The sequence below is a fragment of the Archocentrus centrarchus genome, chromosome 12 (assembly GCF_007364275.1).
Source record: "Archocentrus centrarchus isolate MPI-CPG fArcCen1 chromosome 12, fArcCen1, whole genome shotgun sequence".
NCBI classification, from domain to species: domain Eukaryota; kingdom Metazoa; phylum Chordata; class Actinopteri; order Cichliformes; family Cichlidae; genus Archocentrus; species Archocentrus centrarchus.
This window is the reverse complement of record NC_044357.1, coordinates 8,323,243-8,333,634: the sequence shown is the minus strand read 5'-3', so window position 1 is coordinate 8,333,634 and position 10,392 is coordinate 8,323,243. Positions and strand designations below refer to the sequence as shown.

Below are 10,392 nucleotides of genomic sequence, written 5' to 3'. Positions count from 1 at the left end.
AAAATGATACTGGAAGCCACCGCTTGGCCATCAGCGCTGAGAAACAGAAGTTACTGATCTCTCGTGGCTTGTTACTGTATCTCAGCATGGGACCAGATCATCTGAAATCACCTCGTCTTTGCTTTTGTGGACAGCGCATGAATCTCAGCTGATTCCAGTGAACCACAAGCACGATACATTCCTGAACCTATAAAGCGTCTCTATCTGTGGCTGTTTTTCAAAGTTTTCACATTTTCAACACTTGGCTACTGTTCCCTGAACCTTGTCAGTGATTGGCTGACAACCAGGTGGGTGGATCAGCAGAGGGGGGGGGAAGCAAACATCACCGCAGGCTTTGCCACTCTGTACCTGCCTTTTGGCTGCACATTTCACTCAAGGCTCAGGGCAGACACTCACCTCTCCGCTTCCCTTCTTCAGCCATGACGATGACTGTCGCCATGGTGATGCTGTGCACAATGATGGTACATGCAAATGTGAAGCCGCAGAAAGATTTTAACCCGCAGAAGGTAGGATGGAGGGTGATTGGGGTTTTTTTGTTGTCGTTGTTGTTTGTATTTTTGTAAGCAGTCTTTCTTTAAAAGATAAACAGTTGCTCTTGTTTTTTTTTTATTGCATAACACCATCTACTGTGCAGTGATGAGTTTATCTGTGTGGATAGTTTGCAAACAGTTAATCAGTTGCTAACTTAGAACAAGACAGCTGTCATCATTAATACATTTGTAACTAGGTTTTGCTCTTAGTATGAAGAAAACCTAAAAAGTTTTATATAAAAATAAATAAAATATTTATTAAATAGAAAGTAAGCACTGATTGTCTGATATTTCCCACCTGGATTTTTAAAAATGTAATAAAGGTTTATGTTTTGGTTTTTAATATGTAGACTTTTGTCTGACCCATAAGAATGAAAGCTGACACTTTTGCATCTTTGTCATGCAACATAGTTATTGTCTTTAAGTATAAATCAAGTAAACATCATTTTACATGGAAGCGGCATATACGCTTTAATAAATGTAAAACATTTACTGCAGTATAAAATCCACTTGGATTTTAAAGGAGCTGCAGATCAGTATGGATGCCATGTTTTACACAAGTGTTTGCTTTACTCAAGCTATGATGAAACTATGTGAGCCGCACCGTTTCACTTGGACACATGTTCCTTCATTAGGATAAACACAGGCACTGTATTTTATTTTGAGCCAATCCCACACAGCCCACTTTGCTTCCTTAAATACTTAGTGCACCAATTACACAACTAAGAATAGTGCCAACACATGAAAATACAGAGCCTGATTGTTTCAGGAAAATAGTTATTTTTATTTAAATCATGAAACTATGTACATAAAACTTTTTTTTTTTTTTTTTATTTGCATCCCTCAGTGAGTTTGTGACCATGACAGACAGGTCACATGTACCCTGTGCATGACTGCTCAGTCAATAAATGTCCAATAAACTGTGTGCTGTTTTTGTTTGTTTTTGTGTGTGTGTGTTTAGTTTGCAGGGAAATGGTATCGCGTGGGGCTCGCCTATGACTCTCCGAGTTTTGTCCCCTACAGAAGCCAAATTAAGGCCTCAGTGGGCATCGTCACACCGCTGCCAAACGGCAATGTTAATCTCACAATGTGGGAGGCAACGTGAGTCTGTGTGTGTGCGCATGTAGGGGTGACATGGGATCACGGTTGAAATACGTGGACACGAAGAGACAATACACTCAGAGAAAGCTGTGAGAATTCTGTGTAGCATAGATGGTGGTAGAACTTTAATTAAAACCTTATTTTGGGGTAAAGTCAGGAAACTTTTAAAGTTCCTTGAATCAGATTTGACTGATGAGTCTGCACGTGCAGTTTTTATGTCCCAGTCACCACTGAAGTTAAAGTTAATGCACATAATATGTCAAAACAGCAGCCCAAAATATGAGCAAAAAAGGTGTTACAGGAGGGCTGTTGAGTGGTGACCTTCATCTAAAGGGACTTCAGTATTGTACTGGACATGTTTTAATGAATGACTGACAACAAAACTATCACATATGTTCCAGTCAAGGAAAAGAGACAAACAGGCAGAGGAATAAACTTTTTTTTTTTTCTGTGTTCTTCAGACCTTTTGGCTGTCAGAGTCAAAAGTACCAGTATGAGAGGACCAGCGTACCTGGACAGTTCACCTACTTCAGCACACGTGAGTCTTTTCTAGTTTAACTCAGAAAAATATCAAATCCAAAGACAAATGACTTTTTTTCATGATAAAATAAAGACTTGACTGGTGCTCACAGCAGCAGTTTACATTCAGGATCAGCAAACAACCACAGTGATCACAAGGATGAAACCATGCTGCTCAGGCACATGTGACAAAGTAATGACACTGAGTCAGAACAGGAAACAAAAGCAGAATAAACACAGAAATATACTGTCCTTTTTTTCTGTCTTTTCTAATACAATAAAGATGTGTTTTAAGGATTTTACAGTTTGTTTGTTGTTATGAAACTTTTGTCTCTGGAGCTTGAAAAAGGCCGACTGGGTATCCAGTAGAGACTGCTATGACCTGGATCAAGTTACACAGACATATTTAACTTTTGGCATTTTCAGTAACATATGCACATTATAAAAAAAATCTAAATATCCTTTACACATTATGGAGGTACCACACACACAGCACAATTTGCATTAGTGCACCGTTCTTTCATCTAAATTGTATTTATTCCATCGGTCAATCAGAAGTGCTCACCCCTCCCTTCTGTGCTGTGTTTTCTTTCAGGCCATAACATGGTGAAGGACATCACAGTGGTGGAAACAAACTACACTGACTATGCTGTGGTCCTTAAGCACAAGGTTTTCAACAGAGAATACACACAGGTGGCACTTTATGGTGAGACACACTCACAGATGCATCTGAACATGTGAGCCATTGCAGTTCTGTCTCCTGTACGCTACATGTGTGTTTCTGCGCGTGCCTGCAGGTCGTGCTCTGAGCGTCAGGCCTGAGGTCATACAGAAGTTTAAAGCCTTTACTTTGTCTCGCGGCTTACCCAGAGAGTCTGTGGTGATTCCACCTCCAGCAGGTGAAGAGCGCAGGGGGACCACCTCCACACATACACATACTATATATCCATGTACACACATGATGAAGAAAGTTTAGCATCATTTGCGTCTGTATGTTTTCTTGTCAACAGAGAATTGTGCACCATCAAGATCTACACGTTAGGTAAGGCAATTTATATTTATATATATCAAAAACTATAGGAGGTTATTTTAAATATGGGTGCGTGTCCAACTAGGGCAAAATCACTTCTGTTTCTCCCTCTAGGTTCCCTGCTGTGCCTGCGATGAAAGTGGCAGCATGTATTCTGGTGTGCTGTTCCAGCTCTGTGTCTGAGCCCAGTTTCTGAAAGTATTCATGTATCATAAAGTATTATTAAAAAAAAGACACTTTATTTCAGCAAACATGATGCTGACTGCAAATTGCGCGAGTAGCAGATATTGCTGATTGCATTCATCTTATACATCACATCAGCTTCAATTATGTAGTGTTTCCCATTATTTTCATAGTTCTTAGATGTTAACGTAGTTAAATAAACATTAATCTCCAGGCTTCCATTGATGATTTGAGTTTTATTGAATTATGGTTGCATGTAAAGCATGTTAGCATGTGATTCTGTGCTTTATTCTGTCATTTACATGGTCATCACCTGACAGTGACCTTTAACAGTTGTAATTTTAGAGATATACTCATTAATGTATCAATAAATCTATTTTAATTACATCCCGTGCATTTTTTTTTCTGAAACAGGTGATTCTAGTTGATTATTTCATCTTTTGCAACTTACAGATTTATTTTGATACAAATACTTCACCAGTTTTGTATAAAGTATCAATACATAGTTTCACACTGAAGAGACAAACACAGATGTCGACTGCTTCTCCCACGTAAACTTGAACCTAATGAGCTGTACACTTTCACAGTGTTGACATTGTTAAATAAACATCCAGACTGGGTGCAAATGTATGTGTGAGTAGATTATGCAGTTTCTGTTGTATCTATGGCTCACAGCAAGTGGTCGAAAGGTTGCCAAAAGCAAGTGTTTTGCCACATGAACACCAGATGGCAGATATCCCCACACACCCATATGTAATACATGATTTATAATGCAGAAATCATGACACCCTGTAAAATGAGATTAAAAGAGCTATGAACGGACATTTATGAGTGTGGTAATATCAAAAAGTCTCTGAAGCAGCTACTAATGCTGCACTTCCCCACTATTCATCTGTTAAAGACTAACTTATATTGATCAGTTGTTTGTTTTAGCATCAAACTCTGAACTCCAGCAATTCATTTCTGATTATTTGGCTCAATAAACACACAATGACACGCACACACTTCTGTGCACAGACACACTGAACCAGATAAAGAGATCATCAGAACTTTACTCTTTAAGTTGTGTGTTTTCTTGGTAGTGTAGTGAGAGGGGATTGACAAAAGCCACATACGCAGGGTATCAGTTTGACCCAGAAAGGCAGCAGGGAAGTTTCTGAGAGGAGGCAGAGAGAGACACGTTAAACAGGCAAGCTAACGATATGCAGGGAGCAGTGAATCTGGGGTCTGTACTGTTCATGGGGTGGACTGTCTTGATCCTCCAGGTGTCCCATGTGCAGCCACAAAATCTCACACAGGAGAATTTTGATCTGGAGCAGGTGAGTGGAAAAAATAGAGTGTTTTTTATTTTCCTTTTCTATATTATTAAAATGATTTCAGCAGTCCACCTGTCTTTTCTGGCAACATATTTGTTGCCTGTTTGGTGGAGACTATCACTAATACTCCATTTTAGTAGCAAAGATTTAACATCTTCAGGTTAACAGTAATTTGTGAGACTGTTGTTTGCTTATTGCTGCACATCAATCCACATGCAAATGTTTTAATGTACAGTAATAAGTCTGGTCACACCACGCCTTGTCTACGGCAAAGCAACCTTGGCAGGAATTCCTGACAAACTTCAGCTTATCCACAATGCTGCAAAGTCAACTGAACATGTCACACCCCTGCTGATTCATCTACACTGACTCACTGTACTGCCCTGCATAACTCACTGATCTCCAAAATTACACACCCCTCCTGCTCCCTGTGGTCTCCATCAGCAGGTCTATTTGCAGCACTCCTCATTAAACTCAGAACTATGGGTGATGTAAGGTGGCCTTGTGTGTCATGAAAGTATGTCTGTGTTCCTTGCAGTTTATGGGGAAGTGGTATGAGGTGGCAGTGGTGTCTACATGCCCTCATTATATGCAGCGCAAGAGGGGAAACCCTGTGACTGTTGTGCTGGAGCTGAAACATGTTGCTTCTGAGGGCAACTTCACAATGACAGCTTCTGCTCTCAGGTCAAATTCATATGCATGCTGCTGCCCATACAGCAGATGAGTATGTTGCACCCAGCATAACATTTGATGTGTTTGTGTGTCTGCATATAGGAATGGGTTGTGTACAGATACGTCAACAGATTATAGTTTGACTAACACTCCAGGGCGATTCTTCTACCATGCAGCAAGTACGTTTTCCTGCATTCCTACTTATACAGTACTGTACATCCTTTCTGTGCCTTATGTAGTGCAATAAAAAAGTTCAGAAGCTTTGGTGCATTTGCATTTTATTTTTTGCAGGGCTCGGAGCAGATGTTGATGCCTTTGTGCTTCATACCAATTATGATGAATATGCTGTCATTTTTCTGCTGAGCACAGAGAAACCATCGGGAAATAAAACCACCATAGTCAAGCTTTACAGTGAGAGACCACTCTGGAACCTTCTGCTATTTTGCCTTTCTTATATATATATATATATATATATATATATATATATATATATATATGTCTTGATTTTTAATGATACATTTCTTTGGATCCAACTTAAAACAATAGACAGGTCCTTTAATTTATCAACCAATATCCATTAAATGTAACAAATGCGTTCCAACATTTATAATAAGCTAATATTAGGCTTCATATTCCCAAAGCCTACTTGCAAAGACTTGAAATCTTATTAAAATCCACTGCTTATTTGAAACTATAATGATGCTTTAAAATATATGATAAAAATGTGACAGTTTTATGAATTTGATATCACATTTTAAATGCGCTAATACTAACACTTCCTTTCTGAGTCATTAAAGTATTTAACAGAGCAAGAGCAATATATGTTATAATAAGAAATAATAGTAAAGACATTCTCTCCTTATCAGGTCGGACTGTGGAAGCAAGTCTTGCTGTGATGGATCACTTTAAAACACTGGTCAGACAACGTGGAATGAGCGAAGATGCTGTCATCGTGAATCAGTACAAAGGTACACACATTCCCTGAGGACTGCTTATGATAATTCTTACACTTGGCATCTCCATCTTCAACACACTTTGTTCAGTAGCTCCACTACTCCTTCTCCATTTTTTTTTTGTAATCATATTAGGTCTCACTACTGACTACATACAATGTTGTGTTTTACCGCTTCTTGATTTCTTAGTTTTTTCCATATTTGCCACATGTTTCAGATCATCAAACAAATTTTGATTTATGAGACAAAGGTAAGCTGAGTAAATACAAAATGCAGTTTTTAAATTATGAGTTCGTTAATTAAGTGGAAAACCTATCCAAACCTACCTGGCAATATGTGAAAAACTAATTTCCCCCTAAACCTAATAATTGGTTGTGCCAAGTAAATGGTTGCAAGAACTGGCAACGAGTCTTTCACATCACTGTGGATGAATTTTGGCCCACTCTTCTTTGCAGAATTGTTTTAGTTCGGCAACACTGGAGGCTTACCAGCATGAACAGTCTGTTTAAGGTCATGCCAAAACATCTCAATCAGATTTAAGTCCAAACTTTGACCCAACCACTCCAAAACCTTCATTTTTGTTTTTTTTGAGCAATTCAGAGATGGACTTGCTGAACTTTCCGATCATTGTCCTGCTGCATAACCCAAGCATACCTGAGCTTCAGGGCGGGAACTGATGGAACCATGAATTCTGCTCTCTACCAGAAAATCCTGAAGGAGAATGTCCGTCCATCAGTAACAAGTTATTCCAGTCCTGAAGCAGCAAAGCAGCACCAGACTGTCACATTACCACCACCATGTTTAACTGTTGGTATGATGTTCTTTTTATGAAATGCTGTTAGTTTTACACCAGATGTAACAGGACTCGAATCCTCCAAAAAGTTCAAATTATGTTTCATCAGTCCACAGAATATTTTCCCAAAATTTTTGGGGATCATCAAGATGTTTTTTAGCAAATGTGAGATGAGTCTTTGTGTTCTTTTTGGTCAGCAGTGGTTTTCTCCTTGGAGCTCTCCCGTGGATGCGATTTTGCCCAGTCTCTTTCTTTTTGTTGAATCATGAACTCTGACCTTAACTGAGGCGAGTGAGGCCTGCAGTTCTTTAGATGTTGTTCTGGGTTCTATTGTGACCTTCAGGATGAGTCATCGATGTGCTCCTGGAGTAATTTTGGTCTTCCACTGTTCCACGATTTCTCCATTTGTGGATAATGGTTTAAATGATTTCTCGATTCAGCAGGTCTGACGGTAATCGGGCCTGGGTGCGTCTGGTGAAATTAAACTCCACTTTCCCAAAAATGTGGTTAATCACAGTTAAATTATGATGTAGAGGGGACAATTACTTTTTCACACAGGGCCTGGTAGGATTTGATAGCTCTTTTCCCTTAATTCATGAAACCATAATTTAAAAACTGCACTTTGTATTTAATTGGGTTATGTTTGTCTTAACTGGTTTGTTAAAATTTGTTTGACACTCTGGAGCGTGTAAGTGTGACAAATGTGTGAAAAACTAAGAAATGAGGAAATACTTTTTCATGGCACTGTTAAATGCAATGTCAGTGGTTTATCGTCATTACAAAGAAGTGTAGCTGTTGGATTTCTAAAAAACTAACACAGCACTTAGGCTTGACCATCTTACCTCGGTGTGTTATTCCAGGTGATCTTTGTTAAAGATGGCTGCAAAACTGACAGTCATTCAGATTTCTGTCTTGAATAAAAATGGTGGTTTGCTGAGCAATCTCATGTGTACATTCATACAGTGACAAGTGCAAAAATGGTGCAGTCCCCCTTTGCAATTTTCATATTTTGAAAAGCCATCAAGAGGAACTGATGGTGCAGCTACATTTGACACCCTTATTGTAGCATTTTCACTCCCATATGTAACTTTGTGTTCATTGTTGTTTTTTATGTACAGTATGTTTGTGTTTTGCAAGTTTTTTTTTTATCTGCATTTTGAACTGCAAACTAAAAAATCAAAACCAAAAAAATCTCTACACTTTGTCTTCACAGGTGAGTGTGTTCCAGGTGAACAGAAGACAGAGCCACCTACTCAGGTACATGCTTCACACTGCAACGAGCTGAAACCCCAGATTTATAAGTGATTAGTCTCCAGTGGTGATATTTTGTGTGTCATTATTTCAGGTTTTTGTTCCCAAGAGGTCAAAAAGAAATGCGGCGCCTTGTAAGATTCATCCCTGAGAAGACTTCACTGAGAGGGAAACTGATCAAACCATCTCAGCTTTGTGTCTTTAACTTTGTCATTTCTGCCTCCTCCAGCTCAGCCTCTCAGCTTTTTGTTAATGCCACTGTCCCAAAACCACACATCACAGCAGGACTCGCTACCGTCTTGTAAATCTTCCCTTTCACTCTTGCTGCTTTCCTTCTGTCACAAATTACCCCAACGCTCATCTCCACCCGCTCCACCATACCTGCATTCATGTCTTCACCTCTTTTGTGCGCTGTCCATTGTTTTGAATAGTTGACCCCAGGTATTTCAACTATGTGTGTATTAATAATAAATATAAATATAAGAAACATATGAAGGGTGTTTTTGTCCAATTTGATCCTTTTAATAAATATTTATTTACAAGTGTAACATCTAAAGTAAAGAATCATCACAAAAAAACAATCACGTTGTCATGCTGTATAAGCACAGTCAATGAAATTTTAATGTATAGAAGTGTCTTTGAAGCCTAAAGTTTTTCTGAGTTGATTTGGATCTTTAGACTATGTAATAAAACCCAGAGATCATATCTTATACTGCAAGGTTTTAAATACAGTTGATACATGCTCTGAAGCTCAGATGGTTTTTAAATGTGTGAAATAAGCTTAAAACAAAAAAAAAAATTAACTTAAGAATTTAACTTTGAAGCCTCCCTCAAAGCCTCATCAGCTGTTATATTCTGAATGGTATGAATATTCATTTAGTTTTGTTTGTTTTTTAAAAATTACTTTAAAAAAAAGTGCGAAGTGCCAGCTTTTGTTATTTGTTATTTTGTTACTTGACATAATTATGTCATTATGATAAGTTATTTTTTATTTATGTGGGTATAGTACACATGTAGGTTTCATTTCATTGTTTAGTAAAATTTGTTTAAATGTTTAGTAATAAATATCAAGTGAAAAAAGTTTTTAATCACAAGTTTATTTTGTTTTCCAAAAAATGAGAAACAGTTTTAAATGGCTCTATATAACATTATTATCACTTTAACCTTCAGATCAGTTTATTGACCCTGACAGAGAGGTCAGAGGTCAAATGTGACATTTTAACTCTTTATATGGTACTCTTTATACGTTAACAACACACACCACACTTTTAGGAATCCTAGTTTCTAAGTTGTAAGGCTTTTTTGACGATTTTCAACCAATAAATGAAACGACTTTGAAGATGTTGATTTATGTGAGCCAGATTTTAATGGGTTATTAACATGACCCCACTCTACGCCCCTACAAAGTTTTTTTTTTATTAGAATTCATCCAAAACTTTTAAATCTATCATGTTTGCAGACAACATGACAACATGCGAGAATGACTCGCACGCAAACACCACCAAAAACAGCAGAGGTAATAATGAGACAATGCTGTTTGAGTCAAAAGCACTGAAAGCATGGGATGTGTGATAAAATATCTCATGCACCAATGTTGTCTGTATGAAACCACTGCCCCAAGGACTAGTTTCTGCACCACTCCCTCAGCGGTGAGAAACAGAATCCTGCACGCTTGTGGAGATGGTGAGCAATTAGCAGTGCAGTCACTGTGAAACACATTATAGAGGTACTACACCTGACTGTCTGATTCGAAGAAAGGGTCAGACTACTGTGGTACAGACTTCACAGCACACCTACTTTACTGCATCCCCCACCCTCCTTTACCTTATAAATTTACCCTAACCTGCTCTTAACATCATGTCTTCACCTTAAAACCTTATAATTTGCACAGTCTGGCTGTGTCCTGTAGTAGTCATGTCTTGTGTCTGCAGATGGAATTTTCATGAATCATACATCAGTCAAATCCAACCCCTCAGACATGCAGGTCTGATATGGGATCATATCTGTGATTCTGCATCACCTATTCCAGTCACATCATGTCCTC

The 10,392-nt window shown here is 38.4% G+C and overlaps 2 protein-coding genes across 2 annotated transcripts; both read left to right on the top strand.

Moving 5' to 3' along the window:
• The first annotated feature begins 347 nt into the window (after positions 1-347).
• ptgdsa (prostaglandin D2 synthase a) lies at positions 348-3,750 on the top strand. The gene is made up of 7 exons (XM_030743055.1): positions 348-506; positions 1,492-1,631; positions 2,093-2,169; positions 2,746-2,856; positions 2,948-3,049; positions 3,161-3,192; positions 3,295-3,750. The coding sequence occupies exons 1-6, from the start codon at positions 420-422 to the stop codon at positions 3,190-3,192; spliced, it is 549 nt and encodes a 182-aa protein (XP_030598915.1). The 5' UTR covers positions 348-419; the 3' UTR covers positions 3,295-3,750.
• Positions 3,751-4,370: 620 nt separating this feature from the next.
• On the top strand, positions 4,371-8,841 carry LOC115789686 (protein AMBP-like). The gene is made up of 7 exons (XM_030743205.1): positions 4,371-4,682; positions 5,218-5,363; positions 5,454-5,530; positions 5,643-5,762; positions 6,218-6,319; positions 8,311-8,354; positions 8,443-8,841. The coding sequence occupies exons 1-7, from the start codon at positions 4,566-4,568 to the stop codon at positions 8,497-8,499; spliced, it is 663 nt and encodes a 220-aa protein (XP_030599065.1). The 5' UTR covers positions 4,371-4,565; the 3' UTR covers positions 8,500-8,841.
• The last annotated feature ends 1,551 nt before the right edge of the window (positions 8,842-10,392 follow it).

Bases quoted from the DNA above. Each gene is read 5' to 3' on its own strand.
- LOC115789686 (XM_030743205.1), top strand. From the start codon at position 4,566: ATGCAGGGAGCAGTGAATCTGGGGTCTGTACTGTTCATGGGGTGGACT. The intron at 4,683-5,217 runs GTGAGTGGAAAA...TGTTCCTTGCAG, and splicing joins AGAATTTTGATCTGGAGCAG to TTTATGGGGAAGTGGTATGA. The intron at 5,364-5,453 runs GTCAAATTCATA...GTCTGCATATAG, and splicing joins ATGACAGCTTCTGCTCTCAG to GAATGGGTTGTGTACAGATA.
- ptgdsa (XM_030743055.1), top strand. From the start codon at position 420: ATGACGATGACTGTCGCCATGGTGATGCTGTGCACAATGATGGTACAT. The intron at 2,170-2,745 runs GTGAGTCTTTTC...GTTTTCTTTCAG, and splicing joins GTTCACCTACTTCAGCACAC to GCCATAACATGGTGAAGGAC. The intron at 3,050-3,160 runs GTGAAGAGCGCA...TCTTGTCAACAG, and splicing joins GGTGATTCCACCTCCAGCAG to AGAATTGTGCACCATCAAGA.